Source organism: Sciurus carolinensis, chromosome 18, assembly GCF_902686445.1.
Source record: "Sciurus carolinensis chromosome 18, mSciCar1.2, whole genome shotgun sequence".
Classification (NCBI taxonomy): domain Eukaryota; kingdom Metazoa; phylum Chordata; class Mammalia; order Rodentia; family Sciuridae; genus Sciurus; species Sciurus carolinensis.
This window is the reverse complement of record NC_062230.1, coordinates 15,455,880-15,478,636: the sequence shown is the minus strand read 5'-3', so window position 1 is coordinate 15,478,636 and position 22,757 is coordinate 15,455,880. Positions and strand designations below refer to the sequence as shown.

The 22,757-nt window shown below is 46.4% G+C and overlaps 1 protein-coding gene across 5 annotated transcripts in view; it reads right to left on the bottom strand.

The window, feature by feature from the left end:
- The window catches only part of Prkar1b (protein kinase cAMP-dependent type I regulatory subunit beta), a 137,150-nt gene that overhangs the window by 96,032 nt on the left and 18,361 nt on the right, over positions 1 to 22,757 (bottom strand). For all 5 annotated transcript variants that reach the window (XM_047533592.1, XM_047533593.1, XM_047533596.1 and 2 more), the window contains 2 exons: positions 2,602 to 2,772; positions 16 to 107 (listed from right to left, as the gene is read on the bottom strand). In XM_047533592.1, coding sequence (XP_047389548.1) covers positions 16 to 107; positions 2,602 to 2,772 — 263 coding nt within the window. The remainder of the gene's footprint in view (positions 1 to 15; positions 108 to 2,601; positions 2,773 to 22,757) is intronic.

The following is a 22,757-nucleotide window of genomic DNA, read 5'->3' as shown; positions in this document are numbered from 1 at the left end:
CCTCACCGCGCCTACCTTCTCTCATTGTCGTCCAAGTGAGCGAAGAGCACGTTCTTAGAGATGGCTTTGGCCAGCGCGGTCATGGTCTTGTAGTCCTTGGGAATGACCTGCAAGGAAGCCAAAGGAGTCAGCGGACAGAGCACGGGGCCTTGTGCCAGAGTTGACTTCAGACTCCTGCTTGGCCCTGGGGCTGCGACATGGCTTGAAATCAAACTCTTCAGTTTCCCATGTGGTGTTGCTACCAGAAGATGCTAAAAAGACATGCTGTGACACTTGATGCATCTGTCACAATTTTTTAATTTTTTTTTAAAGAAATAAAAGATAAAGAACCTGAAATGGGGACTTGTGGTAGAGAGTCTGCTTAGCATGTGTGAGGCACTGGGTTCAATTCTCAGCACCACACAGAAATAAAAGGATAAAATAAAAGTCCATCAACATCTAAAGACTTTTTAGAAAATACAATAATATAAAAAAAAAAGAACCTGAAATGCCCCCAGAGGTGGTTCAGACACCATCTAGAATCTGGGATCATTGCTGACTGGCTCTGCGGGCTGTCAAGCCACCTGCAAGGTGCCATGACATCCAGTTGTGGGGTTACTATCTTTTCTTGATTCATTTCACTGACTTTTTAAAAAGGTCATAAACACGGCTGGGTATAGTGGCGCCCTTCCTGTAATCCCAGCAGTTCAGGAGGCTAAGGCAGGAGGATCACGAGTTCAAAGCCAGTCTCAGAAATTTAGTGAGGTCCTAGGTAACACAGTGAGACCCTATCTCTAAATAAAATATAAAAAGGCCTGGGGATGTTACTCAGTGGTTAGGGGCCTCTGGGTTCAATCCCCTGTATCAAAAACAAACAAACAAAAAAAAAGAATAAGCAGTTGTTTAAAATTTTGAAAACTGAAAAAAAAAATAGAAAAATTGCTGGGTGCAGTGGCACACACCTGTAACTCAGGAGGTTGAGGCAGGAGGATTGTAAGTTTGAGGCCAGACTCAGAAACTTAGTGAGACCCTGTCTCAAAATAAAAAGAGCTGAGGGATGCAGCTCAGTGGTAAAGTGCCCTGGGGTTCAATCCCTAATACCAAAAAAATATTTCTGAAATAGACAACTCAGTCATGCTTGCTCCCATGGGGATTCAAGACCCACCTGTGAGAGCTCTGGATCCGCGTGCTGACAGGGGGATTCCTGAGTGCGTGGAAAGCACTGCCCCCCAACAAAGAGCAGCCCCAACAGGGGCCCTCTGCTTGTGGTGCAGACATGGGAGGCTGCCTGGGCCACGGTGCAACACACCTTGAGCTCTGGCCACCCCAGAAGGTCTGTTGGATGGGACCCTGGCACAGGTGCACAGGATGTCCAACACCACGCAGCCCTGGGTGAGATGCCTCTGAGAGACTAGACCGAGATTCCCAGGGGCCCCTGCAATTCTAGCAGACTCTTTAAAAATCACCTTTTTATTTTGGAACAGATTCTACTTGCCTAAAAGTTGTGAGGACAGTACCGGACACCGCACCCAGTTTCCCCTTCTGTCGGCATCTGACTTCACCCCAGTGCACTCGCCACAGCTTTGGAACCAGTCCTGATCCACAATGTGCAGCTGAACTCCACCCCTGACTCTGACTTCCTGAGTTTTCAGGCAGCCTTTCCCTGCTCAGGGACCCTGGTGGGCAACATTCAGTGGTCCTGCCTCCTCGGTCCCCTCTTGTCTGAGGCATGCCTCAGATGTCCCTCCTGCCTTTTGATGAGTAGAGGTCACATTCTGCATAACGTCCCTCACCTTCTCGGGGTTAGATCACAGATCTGAGTTTGGGGGCAGGAAAACCATGGATGAGGAGGTGTCTGATGGATTTTAAAATCAGTTTTGGGACTGAGGTTGTGACTTAGTGGTAAAAGCACTCACCTACCATGTGTGAGGCACTGGGTTCGATTCTCAGCACCACATATAAATAAGTAAAAATAAAGATCCATCAACAACTAAAAAAATTTAATAAAAAAATCATACTTTTACTGTCTTTATTATCTGATGGGAAAAGAATTAAGCACCAGGAAAAGGGCAACACAGGGAGCAGAGTTTCCATTCGGCAAGATGAAGAGGTACTGGTGGTGGGTGGTGGTGCTGTCTGTGTGTCACTGAGTGCCCTCCATGCCCCTGAACTGTCTTGGGACAGCACCTCGGGCTGAACTGGGGCTTCAGCCCTAACCACCAGTGTGCTGGAGACAGGGCGTCTGGGAGGTGGCAGGGTTTGAGAGGTCATGAGGGTGATCCTGGGTTTGTTGGGGTCAGTGTTCTGAAGCAGAGACCAGAGGCCTGCAGCAGGACAGAACCATACAGTCCCTCCAGCCACCCAGGTGAGCCCTGTCCTTCCCCAAGCCCTTCAGAATCCTAAAACAGAGACACCCCCCACACCCAAAAGTTCATCCCATAAACGCTCTCAGTTCACACTGGCAGAGACGATGCGACTCCAACCTTGCTGGTGACCATGTCTCCCCTCCCACCTGGCTCCAATCTCTGACCAGCAGGAAACCAGGGCCCCCAGGCACCAGGGGTTCCCTGGGGGTCTGGTTGTGAGAGCCCCAGGCTGCCGGGAGCAGGGCTGAGTCCTCACCTTCCTGACGTAGGACACCGCATCCTCCTCTGTGTAGACCTCTGCACTCACGCCCCCTCGCCGCCGGCGGGCCTTCACCACCGGGTTTGGGGGGGTCGGCGACACCTCCTCGTCATGGGACTCTGGTTGCGAGTTTGACTTCTGCCGGGCCAGAATCTGCCTGTTTTCTTCCTGTACAGAGAGAAGAAATGGGGAAAGGAGGTGAGGACATGGTTGGGACACAGTCAAACAACCCAGGAGTTGGTTGGAGTGGGAGGAGGGGCCTCCAGGGGTCCCAAGGACAAGGCCAGGAACCCACCATTTATCTCACAAGCTCCTGGTCACCATCACCCCTGCCAGAACCTCCTGCCTCAAGCACCTTTGCTGGCTTCCTTTTGACAACTCCTGGTCTTGAAGACCATCTCCTCCAGGCTGGCCATATCTCTATCCCATCCTCCCCTGACTAATCCAGACACCTAGTCAGCCCATCCTCCTCCAAGGTTCTGGCTCCTGTATGGACGTCAAGGGCATCTCCAAATCCACCTGCTCTAAGCTGGGCACCTGTGCTGGCCACGGTACCCTCACCCCAGACCAAGACTTGTTCATTCCCACATTAAACAATGTTCATCTCTGGGCCTGTTGGGTGAGTCCGAGTGCCTGGTGTCAACCCCTCAAGTCTGGGGTCTGGGGCCCCACAAGGGACTCTGATCAACCCATACCCTGGTACCTGGTTTATAATTGACTTTGGGAAATATCTGTGGGTGCCTCACCCTGTTCTAGCCACACTGGCCATCTCCTGGTCCCTCTGATGATTCTGGTCTCACCTCAGGGCTTTGTACCTGCAATCCTGACTGCTGGCATGCCCTTCCTCTAGATCTCCACATGGCTCCCACTCACCACCTCCAGGTCTTGCTCAGTGAGGCCTCCTACCCCTTACTAAAACTGCAGTGCCAGCTTGGTGCAATGGCACATGCCTGTAATGGTAGCAGCTCAGGAGACTGAGGCAGGAGGATTGCAAGTTCAACACCAGCCTCTGTAACTTAGTGAGGCCCTCAGCAACTTAGCAAGATCCTGTCTCAAAATTAAAAATGAAAAGGGCTGGGGATGTGGCTCAGTGGTAAAGCACCCCTGGATTCAATCTCCAGTGCCCAAAAACAAAAATTGTAGTGCCCCACCATCACAGGCTACAGAGTGTCCCCCCAAATTCATGTTCACTTAGAACCTCAAAACAGGACCTCATCAGGAAATAGGTTTCTGTAGCTGTGACTAAGGTCAGAATTGAGAAGAGGTCATCCAGGATTTGAATGTGCCCTCAACCCAATGAGTGTGTCCTCACAAGACACAGGAAACAAGACACAAAGACGCAGAGAAGCAGCTACAGAAACATCCAGGCAGAGATCAGAGTGACAATTCAAGACAAGGACTACCTGGGGCCACCGGAAACCAGAAAGAAGCAAGAAAGGGTCCTCGCCAGAGGGAAAGAGGGAGGTGGGAAGCACAGTCCTACTGACGTTCATTCTCAACTGTGAGAGGGAAAACGTATTGATCACCAGAGCTGGAAGCTCCACCCTGCAGGGGCCAGTCCTGCTCAAGGTCATGCAGAGTCACCCCGCCCTTGGTGAGTGAGCGTCCTCCCCTGGACCTCCGCAGAGGGCCCCAGTTGAGGAAGCCACTTGTGCACGAACATAGAGGCCAGGAGAGGCCACAGGAGTCCCACAGACCTGAGCCACCACGTCCACGAGCCACCCAGTAGACTCTGGGATCCCTTCTCACCTTCCCTGCCATCCTACAGTTCCTCTGGGTACCACCCCCAGGACCCTCCCCTGAGCTGCAGATCTCCCTGAACCAGATGCCTGCAGCACTTCCTGGGCCCCAAGCACTTACGTTCCACTCCACCCTGAGCTTTGCCCACATGGGAATGCTGGCAAGGGAGTGGCACTACAGTCTTACCCACAGTTACCCTTGGTTGACTGCATTGTGAAAATAATAAAAGGAAAATTCCGGAAATAAGCAACTTGTAAGATTCAAATTGCATGCCATTCTAGGAGCACAATGAAATCTTGCACTGGACATGGGGTTTGGTGACCCAGTCTCATGGGTCAGGTGGTGGGAGGACTCAAGGTCAACCTGGCAGTTACCCACCAATGCCTTCTGATGGTCCAAGACCCTGCCAGTGCAGGGCTGAAGACGAGGCTCTGAGGCATCCAACGGCAGGAGCACAGACATCCTAGGGCTCATGGGAGGGACAGGCACCAGCCAGTAAATGTGTATCTCCTGTCTTGACTTCTAACACCCTCCCTTTAAACAAACTGTTTATTCTTTCCAAACATTTAACCCACTTCAAGTCACCCTGGCAGGTGAAAACCCAGAAGGGTGAGGTCACACCAGGACCCAAAGCAGAGAAAGCTGCACAGCATCTGAGACCCCCCTGCTTGCCTGACTTCCTGCTGGCCCAGCCCTTCTGCAGAGCCTCCTAGCAAAAACATGGCTGTCTCCTGGACCAGTTAAAACTGAGGACATGTGAGATCCTGCTAAACGCCAGTCAACTGGGGTCCTGTGGGTGGTGGATATACGTGATGGCTCCCACACAGACCAGAGCAAGCCTGGCCAGCACCAAATGGGGCAGCGATCAGTGGGCTCCAGACCATCATTGTCCCCAAGCCCCTCTGGGCACTCATCTGCCACATGTTAGGCTCGGACCATCCATGCTGGCCCCCCTCAACATGACAGAGGGAAAGACAACATGTCCCACTCGCAGGGACAGACCTCGGCCAGCACACACCCCGTCGGCAATTTCACAGTCCCCTCATATACCTGCAGATCCCAAACACCCAACCAGGAAATCCTAAGAGCACCAGGATTATTCAGTCATTTAAAAATACCTTTGTAAAACTCTCAAAAAGAAGATGGCAGGTGAGTGACACACATCTCTTCTTCCTCCAGACACTCACTGGAACGATAGTAACCTTAAAATATGTGCATATGTAAATCTGCACCAACTAAGAGAATGGAAGAGATGTCAAGAGGTTTCTAAGGTTCCTGGAAACAGCCAGCAGGGCCGGGTGTGGGGTGTGATGTGCAGATGAAGGGTCCCCTGGCTCTGGAAGGGGAAGGACTTGTCCTTTGAAAACCACAGGTGGAGCACAGGCCATGAAGGTTAACCAGAAGCAAGATCCCTGAGCACGCAGGCCCAGCAACCAGCCCCACGTGATGCCCTACTGCTTGTTTACCTTTTATTGTGGAAAATTTCAAGAAGACGCAAAACTGGAAGTAATAATACAATAACTCACCAAATGCCCATCACCCAACACCAACAATGATCAAAGTAGAGCCCATTCCATCCCACCTCATTCTCTCTCTCTCTCTCTCTCTCTCTCTCTCTCTCTCTCTCTCTCTCACACACACACACACACACACACACACACAACTCTATTGGAACAAATCTCACATACCATGTAATTTCACTTTAAATACTTTAGTAAGTATCACTAACAGATTACCCTTAAAAAACATAACCACAAACAATTTAACACTCTTATTGGGATTGTAAGTTAGTAAAACCACTATGGAAATCAATATGGACATTCCTCAAAAGGCTAGGCATGGAACCACCTTATGACCTAGCTATAGCACTCCTCAGTGTTTATCCTAAAGAGTTAAAGTCATCATACTACCGTGACACAGGCATACCCATGTTTATAGCAGCCCAATTTGCAATAGCCAAGTGATGGAACCAGCCTAGGTGTCCCTCAACGGATGAATGGATAATGAAAATGTGGTATGTATACACAATGGAGTTTTATTCAGTCATAAAGAACAATGAAATTATATAATTTGCAGAAAATAGATGGAACTAGAGACCATTTTGTTAAGCGAAATAAGGCAAATTCAGAAGGTCAAGGATGGTATGTTTTCTCTCATATGTGAAAGCTAGAGAGGAAAAAGGAAAAGAAAGGGGAAGGTCTCATGAAAATCAAAGGGAGATCAGTAGAGGAAAGACACAAAGGGGTAGGAGGTGGAGGAGTGCAGGGAATGATAATGGTCAAATCACATAGTTATATTGTGTGCACATACAAATATGTAACCAGAAATCCCATCATTATGTACAACTATAATGCACCAATAAAAAATATGTGGAAGAAAAAAAACCATAACCACAGGGGCTGGAGGAGGCTCAGCAAGAGAGTACTTGCCTAGCACGTGGGAGGACTTGAGTGCAATCCCCAGCACCACACACACTCACACACAACCACAATACCCACTACCGCCCCCAAAGAGATACTTATTCCTTAATATCAAACACCCACTTAGTGTTGAAACTTCCCAACTGTCTCCAGGTTTAAGGTAGGGTTTTTAAAACATCTAATCAAAAACTCAATAAGACTATTGACTAATTCTTAAATGTAAACAAAGATTTCTTGACATTAAGGAAACTATGCAATATGAAAGTAAAGACCAGGATAAATGAAAAGAAAAAATAATGACCCTGGAGGAAATAAATTCAGGGCAGAGAAGACAACTTCAAAAAAAGAATTTGTATATATCGTGCCCAGAGAGATTTGTATCTACTAGATGTTAATAGGAGAGTATGAAAATGGAAGCTTCCTTTAAAAAGAAATAATGTAAGCACATACATATCTCATTTATTCTTTTTAAATTTTTTTTGTAGATATAGATGGACAACATGCCTTTTTTTTTTTTTATTTGTTTATCTTTATGTGGTGCTAAGGACTGAACCCAGTGCCTCACACGTTAGGCAAGTGCTCTGCCACTGAGCTATTGCCCAGCCCTATTCTTAAGTCATTTAATTTATATTACATATAAAATAAATATGTTGGGGCTAGGGATATAGCTCAGTTGGTAGAGTGCCTGCCTCGCATGCACAAGGCCCTGGGTTCAAGCCCCAGCACCGCAAAATAAAATAAAATAAAATATATATGTAAAAATAAAATATATACTAGTAGGAAAATAAATTATGGAAATAGCCAAGTAAAGTACCAAAAAGACAAATACAAGCCATGTAAGAAAAAATAAAATAGCTACCAGAAACAGTCCAAGAGTTTCAATATCTGATCACTGGAAGTTCCAAATGATAAAAGGGGGGAACCATTAGGAGTGAGAGAGAATTCTCAAACCTGGATGTGAGGCTCATAGTTGAAAAGGCCACAGAATGTTCAGTCTGGCCAATGAGGACATTCTATAATATTCTATAGTGAGAAGTTCCAGGTATAAGAATTTCCAAAAGTCCTCCCTGGAGATGAGTCAGGCTGCCTGTTGGGAACTGAGCATCAGATCAGCTCAGGCTGCTTGACAGGAAGCCCCAGATAGGGATGTGAGTGAGGCCACAGATGCTCCAGGGACCGAGCAGGGCTGTGAATGCCCCAGGGACCACAGCTCCACTTGGCCTCTGTATCCAGCTGTCCTGCCTTCTAGTGTGTAAGTGTGATAAAGACATTTTTCCGATATCCCTGATTAATGATTTTTCAACTTTTAGGGGAAATAAAGCTGGAGACAAATCATCAAAGACATTGAAATGCTTCTGGAAACATATATATAAACATCAGGCCACAGGGTCAAGCCCATGCACAAATTCCCACACTTCAGGTCAACAGAAGGGAACAAATGGAAAAAAACCTCAAGTGGGTCCAGAAATTAAAACACCACCCTAAGGAGTCCTAAGGACGGGGGATCTCATCAGGGCACTTCTACGGCTGTGGCTAACAGTGGCCAACTGGGATTCCACACCCAGGGGAAATGCTTTCAAATGAGGACAGAGAAAGACATGTTCAGACAGAAGATTCACGACCGACAGGCCCTGCTCCAGAAAACACTAAGAGCTGATCTGTCAGCAGGAAAAAAATAAAATAAAATAACAACCCTCGGGGAAGCCCAGAGATGCAAGGAAAGGTCAGACAGAAAAGCAGGTGTGCAGTCAATCCAAACGCATTCCAGCCATGTAAAATACAGGCGTGTCTGTCACCGGATCTAAATGCACGGGGGCCCAAACACCAACACATCTTGTCTTCCCTCTGCTAACCAGGGCCTCCAGTCTGAGCTAGCACAGAAGTATCTTGTAGCCAGACAAGCCCACCACAGCCCCCTGTGGCCTGTCCTGGTGCTTGCTGTCCATTTGCCAGTACCACCATTCCCAGGTGTCCCCAGGCCTGCCACCACCTCCTGTCTCCATCTAAATGTCATCTTCTTTGTGCTGAAGAACATCTGCCCCACATGGCTGAAGCCCTTGCCTCCTATGTTTCTGCTCTCGTGGCACCTGCAGCTAGCTAATCACAGGCCACCCCAGATAACATATCTTGGTCACTGTCTCCCTCCCTCGATACAAGCTTCACTCACTACAAAATCTCCCCAGCCCTTAGGACAGTGCCTACATATAAAAGATGTTTTAAAAATGAATGAATTGGGGACTGGGTTGTAACTCAGTGGTAGAGCACTTGCCTAGCATGTGTGAGGCACTGGGTTCCAATCTCAGGACCACATAAAAATAAATAAATAAAAGAAAGGTATTGTGTCCATCTACAAACAAAAAAAAATTTTTTTAATGAATACATTTAAAAAATTTTAGAGTATATTTTGAAAGTCACAGAGTAACTCAGCATACAAAATTCCAAACACTTTCCTTCTCTTACTTGACATATCTAGACTTTTTTTTGTCGGGGGGGGACCAGGAATTGAACCCAGGAGTGCTTAACCACTGAACCAATCCCCCGGCCTCTTTTTGTATTTTTAATTTAGGGACAGGGTCTCACTGAGTTGTTTAGGGCCTCGCTAAGTTGCTGAGGCTGGCTTTGAATTCTTGATCCTCCTGAATCAGCTTCCCAAGTCACTAGGATTACAGGCATACACCATGGAATCAGCTGACATATCTAGACTTCTAGATTTTAACACACACACACATACACACACACACACACACACAGGGGTACGGAGAAGGGAGCCTAAATATACAAAAGAGTGCTGAGTGTTAAGTACCAAAAGCCAAGTTGGGCTGGGGTGAAGTCCCTTGACTCCCGTTGCTGTTATAATGCTAATGCAATACAAATAAATGGGAAGGAACAATCATGCCTAAATGAAAATAAAACATTCGTTTGCCACTAGGCAGACATAAATACCACTAAAACCACCAAAATAACTAACAGATCCCAGAAATGACGTCCTCCACTTGCTACACCCCTGAAAGACCATCTCCTTGGACAGGACTGTCATCTATCAGCTCTGCAAAGAGCATCACAGGATGTCAAGACACATATCCAGGCCATGTTGACAGTACAGCTGTGGATGAACTGTCTCTATTGCATTCCCTCTCTGCCTGTCTGTCACACATCCACCCCAGGGGTCATGATGCCCATCCCAAAATGAAAAGTGAAACAGATGTGCAAATCAGGGCAAACCCAAGTCAGCACTGCCAGGACCCTAACAACAGCTGATCTTCCTCTAGAAAATAATGGGATCCCAAGTCACTGCTTTGCCAGTGGGGTGAGGAGGGTGACTGTTATGGAAAGTAGCCACATCCCTTCCCCAGGATAAAAGTTCAGCCTGGGCTTCCAGATCATGCCCACCAGTCTGCCCAGGAAAATAATGAGGTTGACCACTGAGCATTATCAGTTGATTCATTTCTACAAAGTCTTCCACCTACACTATCTTTACTGACAGAAGCTTCCTCATGTGCAGAAATGCACATAGTTCTCCCAGTTGGGAGGTTCCACATGCCTGATGCCTCAGTGCACTTCACCTGGGTGGCACTCATGGACAGGGCCATGGGTGCCATAAAGGGGTGACCTCCAGCCTGGCTCAGGAGGGCGGGGCTCCAGAGCTGGCCAAGCACATACTACATCTTCTGTTTCCATGAAAACCAGCCACATCATAATCTCTGAGCTTTGCATAAACACTACCCCACCCTGAGTCATACATCACTTTTTTATATATCTCCCCATTTCAAGTCACCAGGAGACAAAGGTCAGTGAGGATATGGGAAAGATATGTTTATTGCATGTCCGCGTCCCTTCATTCAGGAGCAATCTTTCACAGAAACCATGATATCCATCATAGCCATTCCTACCCAAACCGGGATTCTAACTAGAAACAAAAGTTATGCTGCAAGTGAGAGAGAGGCTCTGGGCCTTCACTTTTGGAAGTGATTTAAAACAACGCCACTAATAGTGGCAACAATCATGGCAGAAGCATGAAACCTGGACTGATGGAGGTGAGTTGAGAAAGGCCCAAGGCAGGATACTGTCCACGCCCCTGAGGCCCTGTGGTCCCTGGGGGGGAAAATGCATAGACGAGTTTGCTCCTGTGCCCACAGCTGTTTTTAGGCAGCTCACACTCAGCCTGGAAAGGGACAGTAGCCAAGGCAGATGCAGGAGGTGACAAGGGCATGGCCAAGACAAGGGTAGAGGGGGAAGAGCTTGATCTGACAGAGGTCTCACACTTGGTCCAGATGTCCCAGGGGAAACAGGAGCCTGGCAGATGCCTCCTCTGAGCAGGTGAGTGAGACTTTTTTCAATAATTGAGGCAAAATTCACAAAACAAAATCAACAATCATTTTAAAGTACACAACACAGTGGCATTAAGTATATTTATAAGCCTGGCATCACTGTGTACCTGTAATCCCAGCAACTCAAGAGCCTGAGGCAGGAGGATCACAAGTTCAAGGCCAGCCTCAGCAATTTAGCAAGGCCCTAAGCAACTTAGCAAGATCCTGTCTCAAAAAAAAAAAAAAAAAAAAAAAATTAAAGGGGTTGGCAATGTGGTTCAGTGTTCAAGCACCCCAGGGTTCAATCCCTGGTACTACAAAAAAAAAAAAAAAAAGTACATTCACAAGACTACAACCATCATTTCTATCCAGCTCTAAGACACCCTCATCTCCAAAAGGAGTCTGTCAGCCACCGCCACCTCCAGCCCCTAGAAGCTGCTGATCTGCTTCCTGTCGCTGTGGGTTTGCCATTGTAGAAATTCATATAGATGGAACCATGCCTGTGGTCTCTGCATCTGGCTTCTTTCACTTAGCATCATGTCCCCAAGGCCCATCCATATGGGGCCTGTCAATGCTTCATTCCTTTTGGTGGCCACATGATACTGTTGGGATGGAGCATCTGACCACCGATGCATATCTGGGCTGTTTCCACCTTTGCTGAGGATGCTCCTGCTTTGAATACCTGTCTTCAACTCTGTGTGGTTTGTTCCCAGAAGCCGAGTTGCTGGGTCATGTACTGACAATGTTTTACTTTTCAAGGAACCACAGGACTGTCCTCCCCTGTGGCCACACCCCTTTACACTTCCAACAGCCACCCGGGAGGGCTCCCTCTCTCTCAGTCCTCACCAGTACTAGGTATTTCTGCTTGGTTTTTGTTTTCAGTATGGTTTTGAGCTGGGTTTTGGACACACTGACTTGGAGGTAACAGTGAAGCCCAGACGTGGGACTGTCCCACAGGGAACTGGAGCTGTGGCCCTGGGGCAGAGACAAAATGATTTACAGTTTGAGTGCTTTTTACCCTCTGGACTGTGATCCCTACGCCATCTCAGAGCCTCAATGCCAGATGTACTTACTGCAGGCACCATTGGAAAAAAACGAATGAATGAATGACAGATCAAGACAAGGGTTTGAGCCTCAGGTCACGACCAAAGCTACTGCTCAGCTTCTCCCAGAGACTCCGCAATAGGCGGTAGAGTGGGCTCAGAGTTCAGAGGAGGCAGAGGAAGCAGGCTGGTCCCTGTCAACATCCAAGGACAGAGAAAGACCTGGGGGCAGGACCAGCAGTAGGTGGTTTGGGGCCATTCTAAATCACAAGGACCTTCTTGGTGAGGAGGCAGGGATGGCTCCCAGCTGGAGGGCCATTTCTTTCTAGAGTATAGATTTGGCATCTGGATCAGAGCTCACAGCTATCTACCAGGCTCTCAGACCCACAGCCACTGGACACATCAGCAGTGGGTACCCCAAGGACCCATGTCACAAGGGAGCATGTGCAGGCTCCTCCATTGGGTGGGGATCCCAGGTCCCTCCTTCAGGAACCAAGGCTGTTTTCTTCCAGGCAGCTGTAGTCAGGGCCGGTTTTCTGAGACGGATGGGCATCGCCTGTCCTGGCACGGAAATGATTTTCCATCTTCAGCAGGCACAGGGTCACATTGGGCAGGATACAGGTGGTCTGAAACACAGAGGCCACTTCACGAGGCCACAGGAGGAAACGGGGAGGGTTGGAGCCAGGGCGCCTCCCCAGCCACCACAGGGCGCCTCTCCCTGCTCCACCTCCCAGGAATGCCAGACCATTATCTCTGATGGTATCCTTTCCCCTTCCCCTCGTGGGATTCCAGGAAAACCTCTCATTTCTCAGATCCCCCTTCCTGTCTCTGTTTTCACGTCTGGAGTGCGAGATGGTCAAGGTCACCAGGTCAGGACAGGCTTTCCCAGCCAAAGGAATCTTCATACCAACAGTGTGGGAACTAGTTTCCAGAGGGGTTTCCAGAAAGCGTGGTGGCCAGAATTTGCCCCCTGAATCGAGTAACAACAGTCCAGGGACTGTCCCTCTCCTGTCCCAAGGCCAGTCAATGTCATAGGCTGTAAAGATGTTCCTCCTTTCCTTCTGACTATATTTTTCCTACACAAGGAAAGGGATGCAGACCTCAGTCTAAGAAAAGAAACAATTCAGGTGGGGACTGGAATCTGAGAGATTTTCTGGAACCTAATTTATCCTCATGAGAAGCCCCTTGGCTGGGGCTGGTGGTATTCCTCAGTCCCACCTGGCTGTCTACTTCCCTGGCCCTGAGCCTGCAGGCCACTCTCCCACCAACAGGGATTCAAAGAGGCAGTTTATCAAGCCAGGCTCCTCCTCAGCCTTGGGCTCTCACACCCAAAGGAGGAAAAGTGATTTCAACAGTATGGCTTCCTCAGGTACCGGCCCCATGCCAGGCAAGCATAAGCAGCATTTCTGGCTCATCTCCATGGAGAAGTTCTACATATCATCCCCAAATTGCCCATCTGCACACTGAAGCTCTAAGTCCTAAGTAGGTGACTGTGGCATCTGAGGACCTAGGCCTCCAGGAGAGGGTCCCACGGTCACCAGCTCCACGCAGGAATTATGAGCCCCTTTCAGGGTTGCAGCATCTCATAAAGGAAACCAGAGTAGCTCACCCCCTCTGCAGCAGGGAAACTGAGGACCAGAGAGGATAAAGGACTTGTCCAGGGAGTACTCAGTAATTCAGTGGTAAGTTTATAAGAGAAACACAGTCTCCAATCCTTTATTGAGCAGGAACTGTAGACCAGGCCTAACACAGAGAATACAGAAAAAGGCAAGGGAAGAGGATCCTGGGCCAGCCTTGGAAAGGAGGAGTGAGGGAGGACCTCCCAGACAAGATGCTCCCTGCCAGCCCTGCTCAGAAACGTGCTTGCTCCTTCCCCATCCACGGCACATGCCAAGTTTGTGCCACCTCTCCCTAACCTGGAAGGCACATGAGACATTTGTCTGCTTCATTAATCTCCTTGGAGAGTCAGGGTTTGAGTTCATTGTTACCATTTATTTGATTTGCTTCCTTAATTTTTCTGTTTTTATTTTTATAGATTATCGCCTCCTCCTCCTTTATTTTTGTCTTGCCTCACTGTTCTGTCTGACTCCTCACGTGGGACACTGTGAGGGCTGGAAGAGTATTGTGGTTTGGATCTGGAAGTTCTGGGTCTGGAAGTTCACCGGCTGAGGGTTTGGTCCCCAAGGCTGCAGTCATTCAGAGGTGGAGCCTGTGGGAGGTGACTGGATCGTGACTTTATCAATCCATGAGTCCATCAATGGATTCATAAATTTGCACATGGTGGAAACTGCAGGAGGTGGGGCCTAGCTTGAGGAACCGGGTCACTAGGAGCATGTCCTTGAAAGGGACATCTTGTCCCAGCACTTTCCCCCACCACCCCCCTCTCCTGGCCATCTTCAGGTGAGCAGCTCAGCTCCACCATATGATGGGCTACCTCACCACAGGCCCACAAACAACACAGCCAGGTGACCACAGGCTAAAACTCTGACCCCGTGAGCCAAAACAAACCTTTCCACCTTTTAAATTGTTTCAAGTATTTTGTCACAGTGGCAGGAAGCTGACCCATACACAGTATCCCAAATCCAACTCCATCTGGAAACTCCAGGAGATGTCGTTAGGAAACAGGGTTTCCAGATGTGATCAAGTCCAGATGGAACTTCAGGAACCAAGGAGGAGAGATGGAAATGGTAAATCCTGGGCACACAGACCAGATGATTCTTCCCTCTCAAATTATTTAACATCTGCATTAAAAGTAAAAACTATAACCGGGAGGGTTCAATGTATGTAGATGGAATATATACGACAACCGTAATGTGAGTGAGTGGGGCTCAGGATGCAACCCTTCCATGCCTTACTCGAAATGGTAAAACAGTAACTGAAACAGGCAAGGAGGTGCTTACAATTATTGTAAGTTCCAGAGCAAGTGCTTAAAAAAGACAGTAGATAATTAAAATTCAATACTAAAAATAATCAAAGAAGCTTTAGAAAGGCAGAAAAGGAAGAACAAATGGGGGGAAAAAAACAGAGGAGCCAAATAGGAAAATAATTAAATAGTAGACCTAAATCCAACCATAGCAGTAATCACATTACATGCATATAGAGAGTTAATATGTATATGTGTGTATGTGCGGTAAGAAATATTATTTCTTTTTTTAAAAAATTGTAAAGTGTCTAAACCCACCAATCACAAGATAGGAAATGTCAGATTTCCTATCTTTGTTGTCAATAAGAAACTCTCTTTACTGGTATAGCTACGGTAAAAGAATGGAAAAATGGGAGTCATGAAAACCCTAATTTAAAGAGAGCGTGTGTCGCAGTCCTCGTGTCAGACCAAGCACACCACAGAACACGTACCAGCAACGGAGAGGAACTGATAGTGGAGCTTCAAAGTCCATGGAGCAAAGTTGGTGGAGTTAAAGGAAAAACTCGATAAGCACGCAATTATAGCTACTCACCTCAGTGCTCCTATGCAGTAACAGAACAAGGGTTCAGAAAGCCATCAGGGACACAAGATGCCTGTCACCAGATACTGACATTGACACTGCCCCACCCAACAGCAGCAGGATTACCTGGAGCACTCTCCAAGATCAGTATCGTATCTGTCACCAAATGCACCTTAACAAATTCAAAGGGTGAGGCGCACAACTCACTCTGACCAGGATGGAACTGAGCCAGGACTGAGTGACAGAGGCATCTGGAAAGCCCCCACATTTTTGGAAATTAAAAAATCTTCTAAATAATTAACAAAACAAAAGAAAAAAAAAAAACCTCAAGGGAAATAGGAAAATTTTGCACTTAAATAAAACATGGAAATGCAGCATATCAAAATTTGTGGTATGCAGCTAATGTTCACAGGGAGTCTACAGCATTGCATTGGAAAAGAACAGTATTAGCCGGGGAGAGATGCACATGCCTGGTGATCCCAGCCACTCAGGCTGAGGCAGGAGGATTCCAAGTTCAAAGTCAAACTCAGCAACTTAGCAAAGCCCTAAGCAACTTAGCAAGACACTGTTTCTCAAAATAAAAAATAAAAAGGGATGGGGAGTGGGGATGTAGCTCAGAGGTTAAGTGCCACTGGGTTCAATCCCTGGCACCAAAAAAAAAAAAAAAAAAGTCTTAGACCAATAATCAAAAATTTCACTCTAAGAAACTTTAGCCCAAAGACAGTAGAAGAAAGCAAACAATAATAATAAGAGCAAAAATCAACAAAAATAGAGAAAACCAATGAAACTAAAATCTACTTTGAAACAAAGTTCGTAAAATTGACAAGCCTATAGCCAGACTGATTGGCAAGAAAAGACACAAATTACCAACATCAGGAATGAAATAATGCAAACACAGACATTAAAAGGGTAATTAATGTCATCAAAAAATCTATCCCCATAAATTTAACAACTCACATTACTTGGACCAATTCCTTGAAAGACACACACTACCAAAACTCACTCAGGAAGAAATGGATAACCTAAATAGGCTCCTAGCTAATAAAAGAAATTGAATTTATAAAACCTTCAAAGAAAACTTAGGGCTCAGAAGAGGTCATGCCATTCTAACCATGGTTCTCCAGAAAACAGAAGAGGACCCACTGCCCAACTCAGGACCTGCGTTATCCTGACACACCTGTGGTATGAACCATTAAGTAGATAAAAAACCACAGACCAACATCCTCCAAGAATATACTGCAAAAGTCCTCAACGCATTAGCAAGTAAAACCCAGTAACATGTTCTGAGGATGATCGAACACAGAGGATTTTCTAACATAAGCAAATGGCCCAGAAAGGCAAGGCCAATTCCAAAATCTAAAAAGCGTCAGCTCGGAAACTGACTTCCTTAACAAGAGTTCTACAGCACAAGAAATAAAATCAGTAATTAATAAATGGGACAGTATCAAATTAAACAGCTTCTTCACAGCAAAGGAAACAATCAAGAATGTGACTAGAGGGCCCACAGAATGGGAGAAAATCTTTGCCACCCGCACTTCAGAGCACTAATTTCTAGGGTATATAATGGAATCAAGAAACTTAACACCAAAAAAATAATAATAATAACCCAATCAAATGGGCAAAGGAACTGAACAGACACTTCTCAGAAGAAAAAATACAAATGTATGAAAACACGTTCAACATCTCTAGCAATTAGAGAAATGCAAATTAAAACCACTGAGATTTCATCTCACTCCAGTGGGAATGGCGAGTATTAAAAATACAAGTAACAACAAATGTTGGCAAGGATGTGGGGGAAAAGGTACATTCATACATCGCTGGTGTGGCTGCAAATTGGTGCAACCATTCTGGAAAGAAATGTGGAGATTCCTCAAAAAACTAAAAATGAAAACACCAGTTGACCCAGCTATCCCATTCCTCTATATATCCAAAAGATTTAAAATCAGCATACTACAGTGACACGGCCACATCAATGTTTATAACAGCTCAAGTCACAAAAGCTATAGAACCAACCTAAGTGCCCTTCAACAGCTGAATGGATAAAGAAAATGTGGTATATATACACAATGGAATATTACTCAGCCATAAAGAGGAATGACTTTATGACATTTGCCAGTAAATGGAAGGATCTGGAGACTATCATGCTAAGTGAAATAAGCCGGTCCCAAAAAGCCAAAGGTCAAATGTTTTCACTGATATGTGGAGACTAACCCACAATAAGGTGAGGTGGAGGGAAGAATGGCAAATATCGAATCCCACCATCTTGCATATCCATAGAATGGGGTCCTAATTAGAATAAGATATATTCCATGCTTGTATAATTATATCAAAATGAATTCTGCCATCATATATGACTAAAAAGAAGTAATAAAATATAAATAAATAAATGGACAGATTTCTTGTATAAAGTGAAACTCAAAGTAGTTTTGAGTGCACTTTCCTTTGGGTGAAAAACTTGAAATCCATGCCGAACTCCTTACCATTTATGTAGATGTTATATAATTATTTAAAAATATAAAATAAAGTAAAACTGAGGCTTGGGGGAAAAAGTAGACACTATAGATTGTAGCTACAGGCTTTGAAACCATATTATGGTCTACTAAAGACCTGAGAGCTTATCTATGTAAACTTTAAATTCAGTACTAAAATTTTGTGTTTGTTTATTTAATATTTTAATTTTAATCAGCATATATTTTTTTAAAAAGGCGACCAGTGTCATTCATGGTATTCTCAGCACAGGCAGAAAAGGCATTTGGTCACGTCAAATCCTTCTGTGGCTCCAGTGCCACTAGGACAGTCCTGCCCCACATGCCGGGCCCTCCATGCCCTGCCCCAACGGGACCATTCCTCCCTACCCGACAGGCACTGGGATCTGCATGGGCTGTGCTGCTGCCCAAACAGCCCTTCCATTCCACCCCTTCCTGACCAGTGTTATGCAGTCACATGCCCACTCAAGCCCCGCTCTGTGAAGTGTCCTGCCTACCCTCCCCAAGGCACAGTCAACCCCACAGCCTCAAAGTACAGCACACATGCTTCCAGATGGTCTTCACCACCTTGGACAACCACCTGTATTTGCCCATGTATCCAATGCTACCCTCAAGGCTAGAACTGCAGTTCTCCCATCTTGGCATCCCCCTAGCCTCCTCAGAACCCAGAGTATGGGTCTATTAAGTGCTAGAGGACAACTGTTTGATGACATGCAAGTCTGTCCTCCACGACCATGGGAGTCCAGGAAGCCAATAGATTCAGCTTATGCCACCAGAATGGCATCTGCAGCACTGGTCACCAGGAATCACAGTGACTTCAGATGGTTTCCAGATTCATGAGACTTCCCAGTTTAAGCCCCATTCTTGAGGCATGTTATGGTTTGGATGTGAAGTATCCCCCCAAAAGCTCACAAGTAAGATAATGCAAGAAGGTTCAGAGGACAAATGATTGGGTTGTATGAGTTTTAACCCGATTAGTGAATTAATCCCCTGATAAGGATTAACTGAGTGGGAACTGAAATGGTAGGGTGTGGATGGAGGAGGTGGAAATTGGGGTCATTGCTTTGGGGGTATATATTTGTACTGAGCAAGTGGAGACCTCTCTTTCTGCTTCCTGATCCCTCCGTCTGCCACACTCTTCCGCCATGATGTTCAGCCTCACCTGGAGTCCGGAGGAATGGTGCTGGACTTCTAAGGACTGAGACCTCTGAAACTGTGAGCCCTCAAACTTTTCCTCCCCTCAAATTATTCTGGTCAGATTTTTTTAGTCACAGCAAAAAAGCTGACTAATACAAGGCATTATCTGCATGGACCAATATTCACCTTCACCTCCATAAAAATATTTTAGAAAAGCAAGCCTGGATCCTCCCTTCTCAGAGGTGTACACTCATGCCATAAGTGAAGCACAAGGCAATGTGTCTGTTTTACTAAAAACCTAAGAATTGGCCCCGATCACCCAACTGTTGGTTGGAAGAGAAACCCACCAATGAACCAGCATTGAGAGATGTTCCACAGGGAAGCGAAGGATTCCAGGCTGGACAGTGAGCTGCAGAACCAGCCAGTGCTGACAAGGGCTGGAGAATAGCCATAATGGCTTGTCCTGGGAGAAGCCACAAATCCATCTCTCCTTTAGAAGTGGACTGATCCTAGGGTTCCAGAGGCACAAAAATATTCAGCCATTCTACCTCAAAAAGAGCCTGTTCCTGAGTCGTCTGCATTGATGCTCTTCCTTTAAATCAGTTCATTAGCATGAGGGTGAAGGAAAAGAACCCCTGGAAGCCATCAAACACAGACCATGATGCATCCACATGTGGAATATTTCATGGCCATTGGATGCCATAAAAGGGCTACTAAGGACTGGGGTTGTGGCTTAGTGGTAGAGAGCTCACCTAGCATGTATGAGGCCCTGAGTTCAATCATTGGCAACACACAAAAACAAAGATATTATGTCCACCCACAACTAGAAAAGCAAAAAATATTTTTAAAATAGTGCTACTAAAAAGGAGGTGTAACAGTATGAATGTACTCAATGCCAATGATCCATGAAGCCATAATGATCAAAATGGTCAACTGCACTGTACACTTTACCACAATAAAAATACTACTGCAGAGAACAATCTTAACAAAAAAAAATTACATATGCTAAAATCACCCACATACATATGCATGTTTGCATTTATACTACAAAGCCAAAAATGGTCCCAGAGCACTTAAGGTCAGTGTACAGGAGGTAACAGGTGTGTTTTATGGAGGTATCCTTTTTCTGTAGCATTTAAAATTCAATACTAAAAGGATGGATGACTTTATCACCTTCCACAATCTTCAGAAAGACCTCATCATGGTAGAAAATTTTACTCTTTAACTCTCCATCATAAAATAACTGGACCTTACAACTATAGAAATGAAATGATGTACCCCATTTGTGTACAATGAATCAAAATGCAGTCTGTAAAAAAAAATTTTTAAATAATTTTAAAAAATAACTGGACTTTTTTAAATGGCCAGAGGTGAAGACTTCACTGGCCCTGGCCTAAACATCAGGTGCCTGGCTGGACTGGCCTGGGCTTCACATAGAGGCCTGGCCACCCCACTGGGCTGTGAGAGGCAGCTTCATCACCATCTCATGAACATGCACCTCGAACATGCACCTCACTTGTGATAAAAGCTGAGAAAAACCTCCGTTCCTCCAGCTCCTGCTAGAGCTCCGCCCAGTTGACCTTAACAGGAAGAGGGGGGTGGCTCAGGCACTGTCGCTGTGGGGCTGCAGCCCCACTAAGGAGTAGATGAGTTTCCTGGTTCTGCCCCACTGCTTCTCACTGGCCGGAGACATTCCTGTGAAGTGGGATTCCTGTGGGATATTAAGGCTCTCTTGGGTGCTGTTCACTTTGGGATCTCCGATCCACTTGATCTGACATCAAAAGGACATTCTCCTCCATAAAATGCACCCACACATAAAAGCGGACACCTCAGAAGCCTGAACCTACCAGTTAGTGCAGAAAAAACAAACCAAAATAAACTCTGCCTTGTGAGAGTTTGGGGATTCCCTTGGATTTCTCTTTTGCATACAGATAACACTATGGTTGGCATTACGGTTGACAAAAGTGAAATTGTACCATACGTGATATCCTGCAACATATTTCCCTTTAGCAATGAATTGTTATCGATGATAAGCTCTAGGGAGACCCCTGGAGAGACAGCCATGATGGGTGAAATGTGTTCCCCAAAACAGACATCTCAGAGTCCTCACCCCAGGGCCTTAGCATGTGACCTTCCCTGGAGATAGTATTACAGAGGTCACTGAGTTAAAATGAGTCATTGGGATGGCCCTCATCCAGTATCCTCATTAAAAGGGAAACTTTGGACACAGAGACAGGAAAATGCTGTGTGAAGATAAAGACAGTGGTGGGGAGGATACTCTGCAATCCAAGGATCACCAAAGACTGCCAGCAACCACCAAAAAAAAAAAAAAAAAGCTGGGGAAAAGCCTGGAAGAGACCTCCGCAGAGACCCCTGAAGGAGCCAGCTCTGCCGACGCCTTGATCTTACACTTCTACCCCCCAGTACTGTGAAAGGGGAAGCTTCTGTTGTTTAAGCCGTCCCCTCTGTGGTTGTCAACCAGTGCAAACTAATACAGCAGCCAACGGGCATCCATGATTGAAAAGGGCTCACATAATTCCCTTATTGTTAAATAGCAGTTGAGTAATCTGAGTTCAAAACTCCAAAATCCCAAACAAGTCTGGTTCCAGGCATTTCAGATAAGTCACATCCAACTTGTGGTGGGCACATCATCAATGTGGAACCAGGGCCAAAACAAGGTCCCCTGGCCACCCCGCTGTGGAGAGGCACCCAAACCCATCTGCACCTCAGCCCTCGCCTGTCAGGCAGGAAATCCAGGGCAAGTGTCACAGTTAATCTTCCACCCTAGCCCCAGCCCTGCCCACTAGCTCCCATCTCACGGCCAGCTGCTCTTTGACAGCTCAAACCTCACATCCAGAACGGAACACTTGATCTTCCCCGCCCAGCCCTGCCCCTTCTTCTCCACCCAGTGGCTCTGCCCAATCAAGACTCAAGCTCCAGGCTACTTCCCTCACCCCCAGGTTCAATCTGCCAGTGGTCATCCCACCTCAACCCCACCTGGACACCATCACCTCCGCCTCACCTCTGCTGCTGCTCCCCCTGGCTTCTACTGCCCTCTATCACAGACACTTTCCCACTGAGGGCTCCAGCTGCCCTTGGGATTCCCTGTTAGGTGACCCACTGAGCTACAAACTCAGACTCATCAAGTCCCCACAAGCTGAATCCTTCTGTGTCCTCCTCCTCTCAGACCAGAAACTGGGCTTCATCCCTGACCTCCAACGCTCCAAATCTTGTCACCTCTGGGCCCTGTCCCCCTACATGCCAGTGATCTTGAGTTCCTCACCCACTCAATTCTAGAGTTTCTCAATCTCAGCATCACTGAGATTTGGGGTCAGATAATGCCTTATTTTAAGGGTTTTCTTTTTTTTTTTTTCCACATAAGGGAATTTATTAAGCAAACAGAGTGTCTCCCTGCAGGGTAAGAGAGAAAATGAGAGGAAAATAGAAAGGAAAAGAAAGGGTGCATGCTAGTGAGAGGGGAAAGCCAGGAGGATAGAGAAAAGTGAGTAGGACAGACAGAAGAATGGAAAAAGATGGCAGGGAAGCTACAGTAAAACAGTTGAATTCCGCCAGGCTA